The 15,782-nt window shown below is 44.2% G+C and overlaps 1 protein-coding gene across 3 annotated transcripts in view; it reads left to right on the top strand.

The window, feature by feature from the left end:
- CRMP1 (collapsin response mediator protein 1) overlaps nucleotides 1-15,782 on the top strand; it is a 64,832-nt gene that overhangs the window by 3,983 nt on the left and 45,067 nt on the right. The window contains exon 2 of one of the 3 annotated variants that reach the window (XM_018561427.1): nucleotides 14,723-14,733. The exons of 1 other annotated variant lie outside the window; for it this stretch is intronic. In XM_018561427.1, coding sequence (XP_018416929.1) covers nucleotides 14,723-14,733 — 11 coding nt within the window. Of the gene's footprint in view, nucleotides 1-8,136; nucleotides 8,186-14,722; nucleotides 14,734-15,782 lie in introns of those variants that run through there. One more of the 3 variants, XM_018561428.1, reaches the window with a different exon arrangement.

Genomic DNA, 15,782 nt, shown 5'->3' with positions numbered 1-15,782 from the left:
TACAGATGTTATAAATATAAAACAGATAGTATAAAAACATGCATTGAAATATTTAAAAGATGTATTGGAAGCAAAAGAGAAATTAATTGTTTAAGTTTACTAACATTTGAGCTGCCTACAAACATTAGACTGGCGCGGGCTCTTCATGTATGATCTGGCCGCTGAACAGTTTTAGATGGAAAAATCTATTTAGCAACATGCAACCCAATGTGAGATTGCATATTTGTGCCTATGGAGGAGAGGAAGTCAGGAGAACTAAGGCCTCACTCCATCTCTGCTCTGGCGGTCTATCATCAAAGTGGAGGGGAACGTGGCTTCAGATAAGTATCACTTTCTTTAGCACCTAGACGAAAACAAGCACTTAACCCTGGCAGTGCGGGGGTAGCCACACTGCAAGGGTTAATAAAAGTTCTGCGGGGAGTTATTCTTCCTGATAATTCCATATGAGTGCAACACAGAAAGGTTCATTTATAAAAGTACACCCAGCTATCATTTGCATGGCACTAACACTCCCTAATAAGCGCTGACCAGTATAGGAATTCCTATACTCGTCAGCACCATCTAGGGGCACTACTGTTATGTGAACGGCAGCCTCCTGGTGTATAGCTGATGAATGAAGCAGTGGCGGACCTTAGGAACAATGAGCCCTGGTGCAAGATTTTTTTTGGGCCCCCCCCCCAGCTCTCACAATGCCCGCACTGCCCACCCATAGCCGTTACCATTCTGCATTTCTGTATAGAGGACTACAACTCCCAGCAATACTTTATTTATAAAAAGCAGAATGGTAATGGCTATAGAGGACTACAACTCCCAGCAATACTTTATACAGAAATGCAGAATGGTAACTGCTATAAAGGACTACAACTTCCAGCAATACTCTTTACAGAAATGCAGAATAATTCCATCAGTTATAGAGGGCTACAAAAAACATGTCACAGAACGTAGGCACATACAGAAGATAAAAACATCACCTCATCTCCTCCTCGCAACATCATGTAGCAGGGAGAGGCGGTGGGCTGTGTAATTAGGAAGCTGCTTGCTGGGTCCTCCCAGCCGAGGCCCCAGCGATGCCTCGTCGTGTGCTTGAAGGCTGCTCTGCCTCGCTTCGCCTCACTGCCGGGCTAGGCTCAGGCCCTGGGGCAGCCGCACCGGCTGCACTGGCGGTAGATCTGCCCCTGGAATGAAGCCTATAGTATAGCTCTCAGTGATCCTACTGCAGATCCAGGAGGACCTCTGGACCAGGGCATTAGGCTACACCTTCATAAATGAAGATCAAATGGATATGTAGCTCACAATAAAACCTAATCTGTTTTTTTTGTGAAGTACTTTACCAGTTTTAATTCAGACACAGATTTTTTTTTTGTTGGCTGTATACCTGAGTAATTACTTGTTAGACTAGCATAGGACAGGTGATTTTATTTACATTGTCAGCTTTAATGTAGTCCATCACTATACTGTTATATGGTAATACAGGAAGCGCTCATGATACCAGTGTCACAGTGCACAGTGGGTTCTCTAAAGGGAGAGCATAGCAGATACTGTTTGCTTCCAGACTATCTCTTTAAAATAAAAATGTATATGGCCCTCACCTAAACAGGGTAAGGGCAGTTGATGAATCACTAATTTTATTCTTTTAGTTGTGTAAATTTGGGCTTCAGCTATTTAGGCTTGTAACAAAAAAAAACCTTTTTTCAGTAAAGAAGTTAGAAATAGGCTGGTTTACGCATGGAAAGAAAGTTTATCAGCTGGCTGAAAAGGTAAATCTGAATTATTCATATTTAGCAACAAGGTGACTTAAAAAATGAAAAGAAATGGATGGGAATTCTCCCCAACAGGGACATAGACAAAAACTAATTTTTAATAAGTGAGGAAATGTTAGAGCATCTTGACAATGTTTTTATTTTTGTCCATGCCTTCCTTTTCTGGTGACTACCGCACTGTTCAGTTCTAGTATAGGCATCACAAGGACAGGATGTGAGGGGAAATTTCCCAAATAGGGATGCAGAAATCATAACCTGACAGAAATGTTGGAGTACATCATATGGCCAAAGTATGTGGACACACCTAAAAAACAAAACGTTTCAGTGTTTACAGTGAAGGTAATGGTAATAATATAGCATACAAAGACATTTAGACAATTGTGCACTTCCTACCTTGTGGTAATGGCTTGGAGAAGGTATATTTCTGTTACATGATGACTGTGCTCCTGTGCACAGAGCCAAATCCATAAAGACATGGTTTGATGAATTTGGGGAACTCAGGTGTACAGAGCCTTGACCATACTCTTAATGAACACCTTTGGGATGAACTGGAAAGCCGACTTCAAGCCACGTCTTCTCATCCAACAACAGTACCTGACCTCACATATGTTCTTTAGGCTGCATGGACAATTGTTTCCACAGATACACACATTCCTTCCCAGAATGGCGGAGGCTGTTAGAGCCACAGAGAGGGACCAACTCCATATTAATGGCCATTGTTTTGGAATCAGATGTCCAACAAGCTCATAAAGTTGTGATGGTCAGGTGTCCACAAATTTTAGGTCGTATACCATACATCAAAAGGCAGGGTTTTGTCCTGTACTAAAAAGGGGATGTATTGCAGGGACAAGTCTATAATTTTGCCACTTTATAGATCATTGGTTCAACCTCATCTGGAGAACGGGGTCCAGTTCTGGTCACCAGTAGTAAGAAAAGATGTCCTTGAGTTGGAAAAAGTCCAGCGGAGGGCAACCAAACTAATTAGGGGTATGGAGGACCAGAGCTACGAGACAAGGCTACTAAATTTAAACATGTTCACATTAGAGGTGAGGAGATTAAGGGGGGATATGATCTCCATGTACAAAATGTTCAATGGTGGTAACAACATTAGCGATAAACTGTTTAAAATTAACTCCATTACAAAAACTAGAGGCCATCACCTAAAATTGGTGGAAAAAAAATTCCAGCACAAGGGGCGAAGGGGGTTCTTCACAGTAAGATCAGTTAGGGTCTGGAACTCACTGCCACAGGCGGTGATTTCAGCAAATAATGTGGAATTGTTCAAGAAACTTTTGGACGATTTCTTAAGGGACCGTAATATACAGGGGTACAGGTACTCCTAGAATGAGATCCTAATAGGTTGGACTTGATGGACTAATGTCTTTATTCAACCTCAAATACTATGTAACTATGTAACTATATTCAAGGTGAGGAATTGCTGAAACCCCTGTCATGGATTTTATTTTGCCATCTTCGTCCCATTTATGAGATTTCCCTTTACTTCCTGCCTGATACACACAACAGGAATTTAGTTAGAGGGAATCTATCCAAAGTGAGGTAATTTACCTCTTCCAATGGGTGAGTGTCCTCAATATAAATTTTCCACTTTGTTCCTGTTCTGGTGACAACTGAAAATGTGGGATTTTCCCTCACTTTCATTCTCGATGATAATTACTATTGACACATAGAGAGAATGACTCCACAGCAAGGTCACAGACACCATGACAGGGGTTTTGCGCAGAAAAGTTTTATTGATTTTAACTTTTTTTCTACAAGCATACAGCTGCATAGATTACAAATGTATTTATCAACATAGATAACATAAAAGAAAAAAAATTGGAAGCAGGGAACCAAACACAGGGACAATAAAAGGCCCAGGGGCCAGTAAGGCGAAGTAGGAAAAACAGGGCCAGAAAGCAGTACTGTCCAGCAGTCTACCCTGGATCAATCATGAGTGTTAGAGAACAAATAAGCAGTCAATTCTGGTCTACCGAAAAGGGCTAGATGCCTTTCCACTATAGCTGATAGGTAAACTTCCATTGTGCAACCAAGGGCACTGGCCCAAGAAGCTAACCCTTCATCAGCCCTAGGCATCAAATTACAAAACTAGAAGGCATTCCCCCTGGGTAACATGGGATATACTATAGGAAAAAAGGAGCAGGAGCCAAGAGTAATCACCAAAAACCCATATCTCTATAGGTTAAACTCTATGGACTTGTGTCTTTTGTCAACCTGATTACCTATATAACTATGTAAAGGAGGGTTAAAGGAAGCAGAAGGATAGAGCCCATCAATGGAGGGAACCTCCTCCACACCTGGGCAGAAAAAAAAACCTTCAGGCCTAAAATGTGAATTTTATCATGTGTGCAAAAAAATGTCTAGCAGCGCAAGGGTAATTTTGCAGCAGAGCCCTGGAGGGATTAAACTAATTTACTATGTAACAAGGCATTTATCCATTCAGCTATAGTTACACTGCGGGTTTGTACTTTTATTTCATCTATTTATTCATATTTTTCCTCCCTTTCTTAATAAAGGCACCCCGTGTAGTATGAATGAAATCATTGGAGTATGGTATTAATCCCCTTAGTGTTCTGTTACAAGTTTATATTGCCACAGAACTGAAGAGATGATATGATATACAGAGCCTGTGTGCCGCACGCTGGGGGTCCGACATTCATAACAAGTACAGGGATTCCTTTGCATGGAGAAATGCTTATAGTTATATGACAGAAGTTAAGATTAAGATCAGCCAATAAAAGATTAATTCTCATTGGTCATATAATTACTGAACTTTGCTGTTTGCCTTTCTTAATTAGTCTTTAAAGTTTGTATGCTTATTATATTATATATTATTATTATTATTTTTAATGCATATGTGCACCTTTGTGTTTATTTACTGTATGCCTAGGACCAAATCAGGGGTAGAAAGGGGTAATTCCCCCAACACAAGGGCTCCCCATTACATCATTGGATCCTGAAAAATATAGGTGGCCAAAACTGTTTACTGTATATCTCAGCACTTTGATTGATGGATTCACCGACCAGCTGCATTGTCTTAACATAGGGGTCCATTCATACTTAATGTGGATGAGGTCAATGCAAGACATGTAGAATGTTTCTTCCATTTTGTCTTTCCCTCTCGCTCGCTCCCTCTCTCTCTTCACCAAACAGTGAATACATGTTTGTGCCTGGGCAGTATTTAAATGATAATTAAAGCCTTGGGTGCTCTTGCTTATATCTATTGCTAGCAAGCAGTAGATATATGCAAAAAGTGTAAAAAAAATGCTTTTAAAAGGGATAATACTTACCCGTGTCTTCCCAGCGTGCTCCCGTCTGAAAATGTGAAAAATCTCGGGCGGCTGCAAAGCATCTTGGGGCGGGCGCAGATCACATTTTCGGGTTGGGACGCGAGGAGAGACACAAGGTAAGTCTGTGGACGCGTGCACCCGCATGCAGACACCGTGGGACAGGAAGTGCCAGCAAGCCCAGAGGAGTCAGCGCTGGATCGGAGAGCCGCCGCACCGCTGAAGGGACAGATGAAAACATCAGGAAAGAAGAGGAAGATCGGATTAAGAAACATAATTTAAGGTAAGTGCTGACATTACCATTGGGGGGAGGGGAAAACTTTTTTGACTTTAATGTCACTTTAAGTGTGGAGCTTCCAAAAATTGTTTTTGCACAGGGACCTTTTGGTGGCTTTGTCTGCCACTATTACTCATCTCTGCCAAAACAGAGCACTAGAGCACCATCAGTCCTGCATTGTATGGGAGGACATTAAGGGCCTGTCCACATTCTGGAACATCAGCAATTAGAGGAAATAACTGGCTGCCTGGGAAGCAAGAAATAAAGTAAGTATATCTACCTTTCCCCCCTAGCCAAACATGCGTTTTACCCATTCAGTGCTGGAGTTGGGAGGGGACGACTATATAGGTAAATGTATTAGCAGTCCGGAGTGGGGTGTTAAGTGTTAGCTTACAAAGTTTAGATATTTCTTTGTTCCCTGTTACAATCAGTAATAACATCACTGGCAGGAATAGTTCTTATGTGACACTAGAATCTTAAATTCTGCACTTTTCCTGAAAGCACGCTGTAGCTCACCTTACCATATTAGACATCTTAGGTCTATACTTGATATCTGGCTCAATTTATCTTCTCTTTGAATCATTTGTATTGCAAACATTTGCAGGTTAACAAATAATGAATCCTGGGGGTTCAGTACAGTAAACAGTACCAAAGATAGACACAATGTTCAATGGGAGCGACCCTGTAAAACTTCATCTAGGCACCCAGGGCATTCTTTATATGCCTTACACCCCCCTTCCCCACCTCCCTCAATGTGCTACTTCACTGGGTGTCGCTGCAGTTTCATTTAGGCCGCTTAGTTTTGTGTAGTAGGGGCCTAAATGAAACTTGTCCTCATTGAATCTCTTATTAACCTTAAATCTAAGTGAAACACACTTCCTCCCCCTTCCTACCTTTGATAGTACCGGTATGTGTTGCGTGCTTTTTTAAACTTGCAGACTTATATATATATATTAGATATAAGCTTAATCTATTCATGGGAAAAACTTTTTTTTTCCTTTTGGAATATAAAGAAATTAAACCATTTTTGGAAGACAATACAGCTAAAAGAACGCCTTGTTTGCCACTCCCAAATAAACAGTATGTATCATTTTGACAGGGACATCCCTAGAGGGTGGTGCTGGTGGAGAGTGACAACCGGGCAGGGAGATGTGTAAGGGCTCTGCATCTCCCCGCCCACCTCAAAGCAACCTGGGACGCTCTGGCCGGCATCCCGCCGAGCTCCTTATAACTGGTGACATACTGGTGCCGGACGCTGACAAGAGTGTTCCAGGTTGCTAAGAGCTTGGTAGAGAGATGTGTATGGCACATGCACATCTCCCCGTCCAGGTATCATCAACCTGGAATGCTCTGGCTGGAAAGGTCCAGCTGAGGCAACAGCCTTAGGCTGCCACATTATAGGGATGACCCTGCATTTTGACATAATAAGTACGGATAACATTATTGTCAAACCAATACATATATACAGTAGATGATATGAAAAAAATGTCTCTGGTCCATAAGCGGTATATAGATGGGAGTACTCAAGGGGCTAAAAAGTAACAGGAAAACAGTGCTGCCATTGGTTAGGAGAGAAGATTTTGGGCTAGAATACACAGGTCATGTTGGGGCAGAGCTACAGGTGTGATACTCCTTAGCTTAGTTTTGCGACTAAAATCAATAGTGATAAGAGTATTGGGGAGGGCGGGCACATTTTCACCAAGATTTTAATAGATGACCCCCCAAGTAACCAGCTCTTTATATAATGACACTTAAGTGATGTGGAAGTAAAAAAATATATGTTATTGCAGCTTGTGGTCACACATACATGCTTGTATATATATATATATATATTCTAATTGTCAGCTCCTAGGCCTTCTATATACAGTGCCCCTTCAGTGCTGTGTGTGCACAATCTAATTGTCAGCTCCTTTGCCTTCCATATGCAATGTCCCCTCAGTGCTGTGTGTGCACTGTCTAATTGTCAGCTCCTTTGCCTTCAATATGCAATGTCTCTTCAGTGCTGTGTGTGCACAGTCTAATTGTCAGCTCCTTTGCCTTCTATATGCAATGTCCCCTCAGTGCTGTGTGTGCACTGTCTAATTGTCAGCTCCTTTGCCTTCAATATGCAATGTCTCTTCAGTGCTGTGTGTGCACAGTCTAATTGTCAGCTCCTTTGCCTTCTATATGCAATGTCCCTTCAGTGCTGTGTGTGTACAGTCTAATTGTCAGCTCCTTTGCCTTCCATATGCAATGTCCCTTCAGTGCTGTGGGTGCACAATCTAATTGTCAGCTCCTTTGCCTTCCATATGCAATGTCCCTTTAGTACGGTGTGTGCACTATCTAATTGTAAGCTCCTTTGCCTTCTATATACAATGCCCCTTTAGTGGTGTGTGTGCACCCAGAGACATGTGACTGCAGACTAATAGATCTGTCACCTATGATGAGCCCGGCCCTTCCCCGTCCTTGCAGTGGCTGATCACACCAACACATGGCTGTCTGGTGATTGTCAGCCCTATGCTGTGGAAGGGACGCCGACTGCTCTCCTGTCATTGGCGGAGGATGATGATGATGATGTGGAGGGATGGTGAGGATGGGAATGCTGGTCGCTGTCATGCTCCCCGGCCGCCTCTAGGAGGAGCTCTCAGCAATCTCAAGGGGAGGCTCTTCCCTGCTCCGCTGCAGCCGATAAGGTGGCACAGACAGATTTTGTATAAATAACCTATTTGTGTGTGTGGTTGTGTGTGTGTGTGTGTGTGTGTGTGTGTGTAAAGAACTTCCAGCAATTTGTTACTACAGTTTACATTCCCGGTGCAGGATCCGTCATGTCTTACCAGGGGAGGAAGAGCATCCCGCACATCACGGTAAGGATTTCAGCACCAGGCGCTGTCCTTTGTTAGACTGGCTGCATGCATTGCTGGGCAGCGATCTGCCATCAGGATGAATGGGGTCACCCCGACCCCATTGGGGGCAATAAATGTGACAGCAGGGACATCCATTGACCCAGATAGGACAGGCTTAGGGGTGGCATTATATCCTATTATCCTGTATATGGCTCATCACAGTCATGTGCTGTACAGAGAGCTGATATCATCACTATATTGCACAGATCTCCTTCTTGTACAGAAAATCAGATTATGGTGTGCCACAACAATGACAGCCTGGGATCACTAGGGTGGAAGTAATCCAGCCTGGATAATGAGACCCAGGACCTATTTCTTTGCATGCTCCTATTTAATAAAGCATAGCACAATGCCCCTCATTACCCAGAATTTATCTTGCCTGCTGTCCCATATTGCACAACACCATTGTTCTTTTGCGCTGCTGAAAATATTTGCTGCCGGAGTGTATTTGGCTGCAACGGTTTGCATGAATGGACTGATAGGGCTTGACAGATCCTGTACGCCGTATTGACCATTCAGCTGACTGTAGTAAAAGACAGTGGCTCCTTTAATAGAGAATGAACTGAAGACGCCATGACAGAGACAACACCCCCAGATCTATTCTTGGTACCGCCTCATGCCGAGACATTGAAGTGGGGGATCAACAGGAGCATGTACAATGGCTTCTAGAATAGGGATGTCCCTTTAATTCATGTCATGATGAGTAGCATGTAGAGGTATTAATAGGGCAGACATGATACTATGCATGCCGGTGCACAGGAGATGAAAGAGACAGGACTGCTGGGAGATCGCCAGCCTTGTGAATGATTTCTGCATTGGGAGACTGTATTGTCTATTTTATTTTTGAATCATGTCACGGTAGAATGAATTAATTTATTCTGTATTGCTGAGAGGCTGAAATTATTTCAGTGAATGTCATTTCTCTAAAGCTTCTTACAAAAATTGTCTATTAATAATGAAATGCCTTTATAAGGCAGATGTTGTGTTTTATTAATGCATGCAGATATTCCAATGTGAAAGGCTCATAAGACACATGCAGGCTTTTCAGTTGTGATCATGTTGATGTATTAATAAACAGTGACCTTATTAAGTTTGCTGTGACCTCAATCTGCCAGGTAGCTAGTCACCGAGTGTTTGGCCGTGTATAGGGGCCAGCTATTCTTAGAAAGACTTATTAGTGAAATGTGAACGGGAGAAAGATAAGGGATGTGTCCGTGTTATGTTAGCTTTCATTTTCTATCGTGCACTGGGAAAGTGAAATTTGGCATCTGATTGGATGCTGCTGTCTGTTCTTTATTGTGTCCTCTGGGGTTCCAGACATTGTATGGCTGAGATTTTGTATCAGTGTGCTACTGAACCTCATTGATCTTTTTGGTTAGATTTACTAATAAAACTCACAGGGTCATCACAATAATGATTCAGCCTGAGGCAGTATCTCGTTGGATCTCGTTGGGTCACATTGGGGTGGGAGGGTGGCTGGTGTGCCTGTTACCCCCTTTCAGGCCAGAGCGTCCCAGGTTGCTATGAGCTCTTATCAACCTGCAATGCTCTGGCCAGCATTCCACCCAGCTTAGTAATGCCACTAGCTGGCATCCCGCCCAGGTCCTGGGAACCAGTGATGTCAGTGAGCTGGGCAGGATGCCGGACAGAGGTACTGTGTGCCACCCCCCAACACCCCCTTGATAACGTGCAATGCCAGCACTCCCCTTTACCATCCTGTCAACCCACCTAACCCCCACCCCCCGTAATGTCCGTTGCCAGCACAACCTTCCCGCCCCGGCCCAGGGTGGTGAAAAGTGTAGGGACACCCCTGAAAACTCAACTGTAGCAACTGCAATCCTTATATGTTAAGATCCCATTAGATAGATAAAGCCTAACTAACGTCAGCTAATTTTATTTTTTAAATGTAACTCCAGGAATGTTCTTAATGGCTTGGGTCAATGTAAGTATCAATATCTGATCTACGTAGGGCCCCTGGGGATGTTGAAAACGATTTTATTAGTCTGTGCTACATACAGTGATAGTTGGTCTATTCCAGTATGGCTCCAGCGCCTTTCTCTCTGCAGACTGAGCACAGGGAGTAGCTCGCTCAGCACCGCTGCCATTCACAGAATGCCTTACATTTTTTCATGAATACAAGGTGTTCTCTGAGTGAGTGACATCATCCACACTTCCTCCCCACCTCGTCCAATAAGAGAACACCTTGTATTAATTTTAAAAAACCAAGTCGTTCTGTAAATGGCGGAGGTGGCAAGTGAATGACTCCCTGTGCTCATTGTGCTGAGTGGAAGTTGCTAGAGCCGTAGCCAGAAGAGATCAGCGTTGACTCTCTGTAGTATGGATTTTTAGCACCTTAGGAAGCTCTCCGGAGATACTTACACTAAGCGAAGCTGGACCAATGAGTATATTCATAAAAGATAATTCCTGGAGTGTAGCTTTAATTTTTGGAAACAGTGTTACGATCTTTGTCAGGTTTTTATTTTCATCTGTAACCGCAATGTGGAGATTTTTCTTTGCTTCCTGTCCCTGTGATGCTCGTGCAAGAAAAAAGCGGATCTGTTAAATAGACTAGAAGGCACACACAGCAATAAAAACAATATCAGATGGTCTGTTCCTTCCCTGTTCTACGAAAAATGTGTTTTTGTCTGGGGAAGAACTCCGTGCAAACAGCGAAATACGCAGTTTAACACCTTCCTGCCAGTGTAATGCATATACTGTATGTGTCCCCACGGTCAGTGGGCCTTAATGATGACTGCATGCATATACACTGATCAACTATAACATCTAACCATAATAACCATAAACCACTGACAGGTGAAGTAAATAACACTGATTATCACGTTACAATGGCACCTGGAAGTGGGTGGGATATATGAGGCAGCAATTGAACATTTTGTCCCTGAAATTGATGTGTTGAAAGCAGAAAAAATGGGCAGGCATAAGGATTTGAGTGAATTTGACAAGGGCCAAATTTTCATGGGTCAAAACCACTCCAAAACTGCAGCACTTTTGGGATGTTCCCGGTCTGCAGTGGTCAGGACCTACCAAAAGTGGTCGAAGGAAGGAAATCAGGTTAACTGGCAACAGGGACATGAGTGGCCAAGGCTCATTGCTGCATGTGGGGAGTGAAGGCTGGCACCTGTAGTCTGATCCAACAGAAGAGCTACAGTAGCTGAAATTACTGAAAAAATGAATGCTGGTTTAAATACAAAGGTGTCTGAACACACAATGCATCCCAGCTTGTTGCGTATGGGGCTGCACAGTCTCAGACCAGTCAGGGTGCCCATGCTTAGGGCCAAAACTGGGGAGGGGAGAGCAGGGGGGGCATGGGCCCTTGGTGCTGCTGGCAGGGTGAGCAAACAACTGGGGATGCACCCTAGTATCAGTGCCGATACTGGGCATTTTCAGTAGTACTTGTACTCGTGAAAATGACGTGATACTAAATAGCGATATTGGTGCGTTAACTTTTTAAACAAAAGTGGCTGCCTGAGGTCCTGTGTTTGCTGGGGAGACCCCACACAGCTCTCCTGGGACCATGTACAGCCCACCTGAGACCCCACACAGCCCTCCTGAGACCCCGATAACATTATGACCACCCGCCTAATATTGAGTAGATCACCTTTTGCCATCAAAACAGCCCTGATCCGTCAAGGCATGGACTCCACTTGACCTCTGAAGGTACGCTGTGCTACATGTCACCAAGCCGTCAGTAGCAGATCCTTTAAGTCCTGCAAGTTGTGAGGTGGGATCTCCATGGATCGGACTTGTTTTTCCAGCACATCCCACAGATGCTCGATTGGATTGAAATCTGGAGAATTTGGAGGCCACGTCAACACCTCAAACTCTTTGTGTTCCTCAAACCATTCTGGAACCATTTATGCAGTGTGGCAGCACCCATTATCCTACTGAAAGAGGCCACTGCCATTAGGGAATACTGTTTCAATGAAGTAGTGTACTTAGTCAGCAACAAAGTTTAGGTTGGTGGTATGTTTCAAAGTAACATCCATATGAATGGCAGGACCCAAGGTTTCCCAGCAAAACATTGCCCAAAGCATCACGCAAAGTGCATCCTGGTGCCATCTCTTTCCCAGGTAAGCTACACACATGATGTAAAAAAAAATGTGATTAATCAGACCAGGCAACCTTCTTTCATCATTCCACGGTTCAGTTCTGATTCTCGTATGCCCCATGTAGGCCTTTTTGGCAGTGGAGATAGATCAGCATGGGCAGTGGCAAAGCTAGACACTCCGTCAACCGGGGCAAAGACTCAGAGAACTTCCCAAAGCGTGATGCTTTGGGCAATCTTTTGCTGGGAAACCTTGGTTCTTTGGGCTCTTGTCTTTTCTCGCTGCAGCGCCCCTCTTGATCCACCGCAGAGGTGAGGCTTCAAATCGCCTCATTCTCCAGTGCTGCTTTGTTAATTATAGAGCCACTTCTGGGCTTGCTTCTATTTTCCTGGCAGTGCCCCATTCTAATCTGTCATGGAAGAGAGATTTGAATGAAGTGATTTCAAGTCTCACCTCCATGGCCGATCAGTGGGAGCGCCGCCACCCAAAAGAAGAGAGCACAGAAGAAGGTCTAAAGACACTGATCCGCCATGCAACAATACATTATACAGCATTACATTATACAGAAATGCAGAACACCGCCGGCTATAGAGGACTACAAATCCCAGCACTACATTATACAGCAATGCAGAATACAGTTTGATCAGTCTATGTGCTCATTACTTACTGGTTTGGCATTATTGTTTCTTGGTTACCTCAAGTGATGTCTGGGTCAACTCCCTGCTCATTGTATAGCTGTTATCATGCAGACTGGGGCAGTGACAAAGGAAGCTCATGTCTGAACCAGGAAATAAATGTGTCATTTGCCTTGCTGTACAGTGTGCCAGAGTTGCATAAATCACAATATTTGCTGAACACAATTACAAATCCTTGGGCAGGTAAAACAATAAACACCTATGTTTTTCACTGTGTTTAGCTGCTTGGCTGAAGTTCCACTTTAAAAATCCTCAAAAGTTAGGTGCCAGCTGTAGTTTTTAAGAAGCATTGGCCACCTGACTCCTGAGCCCTGTCTTAAAGTTGGTCTCCAGTGGCAAAAAAACTCCCCTTGCAGTGGGTCTACCCTTGCACCTGAAGCGTTAAATACTCATTTAGGTCTAGGGTACCTGTGTAAAGCACTTACCTGATCCCCCCTCCTGCACCCTTCAAGATCAAGCCCTGCAGCATCTTCTGCAGTGGTCGGCGGTACAGATGTCATCACATACAATGCAGGGCCTATAACCCTGCATTATACTGTACATGAGGATGCCGAGTGACAGTCAACAAGTCCGAGTGGAGGAAAGAGAGGTGAGTGCTGACTGCCAGGGAAGTTGTGATCGGGTAAGTAAAACTGCTTTGCCCAGGTACACTAGACCTAAACAAGCAGCTAACCCTCTGCAAGGAGAGTTATTTTTCCCATTGATAGACTTGAAGACAAATCCCAGGAGCGAGGTAACCAATGCTTAGGCCTGGTTCACACCTGTACGTTTTGTAGCACGTTCAACGCTCTACGAACGCTCTACAAACGCTCTACAAAACGATCAAACATGAAAATCCCATTGTTTTCTATGGGTATGGTTCACACCTTGCCGTATTTCAGCCCGTCTGAACGCGCTACAAAACGGCCTACGCCTAAAAAGGTACCGCGATTCGCGGTAAAAAAGTTGCGCGACAATCGCGCGTTTCCGAAGGCTACTTGGCTGTATCCCAATGGAAACGCGCAACAAAACGGCCCAAAGTAGTACATGTACCTTTTCAGGCGTGGGCCGTTTTGTAGCGCGTTAGGGACGGGCGGAAATACGCCAAGGTGGGAACGAGACCATTGAATACAATAGGATTTATATTTTTGAGTGTTTTGTAGAGCGTTCGTCGAGCGTAGAACGCGCTACAAAACGTTCAGGTGTGAACGAGGGCTTAAGCAAATTATTTTTGTGAATCTTTTGTAGTTTCCTACCTTAGATCCTGCTAGGTGAAGGAAAGACAAGCTGAAGGAGACGCACTTTTATTTTTCATATACTATAGAGCAGTAGTTCTCAACCTGTATAATCTCAGGACCCACATTTGTCGTCGGCCATTAAGTCGCGACCCAAGTCGCACAGCAATGGAACATACAGCATTGGGTACCACGTGTTCCGGTGCGGGCGATTGAACTGTGAGTGGGAGGTGCATTTGGGGTACCATTCAAATGAATGGCTACGCAGCACACCTCCAACACCAGAACGCACGGTAGGTACAATTGCATTGTACATTGTGTTAATTGCATGGGAGTGTGCGATTAACGCACTGTTCTAGTGTGAATGGGCCCTCAAAAACACTGACATACATACACAACCACAGACACAATCTCACACACATATACACTCCAAAAAAAAAATATTTGTTCTTTTTTTCTTTAAGATCCACCCAGTCTCCCTATCTTACGAGAACTGGAGAGGATCCTCAGCCTGGGGTCCAGTGTGGGCTGCTGTGTTGTGACGGAGCCCCCAACCATCCATGCATTGCTTGTACAAGTCCCTTGTGCACCCTGTGGAGATCCTGGAAGACAGAATGTGACGTCACCTCGGTCCAGGCACCTCTATAGGACACGTGAGGAAGCTGTAAGCAATGCACGTATGGATGGAGCTCCCTCGTGGCCATATCCCACCCAACCTCAAGCTGACACTCAGCTCTGGGCAGCATATTTTGAATGGCTGCTTGGCATGAGAACTGACAGTGATGCGCTAGGGGGAGGCAGAGGAGCCTCTCACCTAGAAAAGTGGAAGGCACGTGGTGACCCACTGAACACGGGCCGACCTACCAGTTGAGAACCAAGGCATAGAGGGACGTCTGACTCCTTTTAAAATCTCCTGCACCCTTTTCCCACTGTAGTTCTTTTGCTGAAATTAACAATTTCTCACAATATTTGTATTATTATTTTTGTCTATGTAACTCTAAATCGGGTGGCCAACCTTGGCACTCCAGCTCTGGTGAAACTACAAATCAAATCATGCCTCTGCCACTAGGAGCCATGCCTGTGGATGTCAGTCTTGCAGTGTCTCATAGGACTTGTAATTCCACAACAGCTGAAGCGCCGAGGTTGCCTACCCCTCCTCTAAATATTATATGTATATGAATTGTGACCCCTTGGTTCTGCCCTCTTACTCTACTGTACCAGGCACTGAGGAGTGCCATTATGGAGTGGCATTACGATACATACAGTCCTGTGCATTTCAGGTTTCTGAATACTTCACTAGCTGCATGCTTGTTCCAGTTCACTAATTCAATCATTAGTAAAAGCAAGGATAAGGAGACTGCCATGGAGCTTGTACCCATAATGAGATAAATACATGGGGGGAATTTATCAACCAATCAGCTCCTCTCTTCAGTTTGTTCAGTTAAGATTTGAAAATGAAAGAGAGAAGCTGATTGGTTGCCATGCACAGCTGATCCAGATTTTGCTCTACTCCACTTTTGATAAACTCCTCTTATTGTATATACATGGGGGGGGGGGGGGGGGGGGGGTGGCACACACAACC

This window comes from Nanorana parkeri, unplaced genomic scaffold (genome assembly GCF_000935625.1).
Source record: "Nanorana parkeri isolate BGI_ZX_2015 unplaced genomic scaffold, ASM93562v1 scaffold523, whole genome shotgun sequence".
Taxonomy (NCBI): domain Eukaryota; kingdom Metazoa; phylum Chordata; class Amphibia; order Anura; family Dicroglossidae; genus Nanorana; species Nanorana parkeri.
The sequence above is the reverse complement of the archived record's forward strand: the minus strand, read 5'-3'. Positions and strand labels throughout refer to the sequence as shown.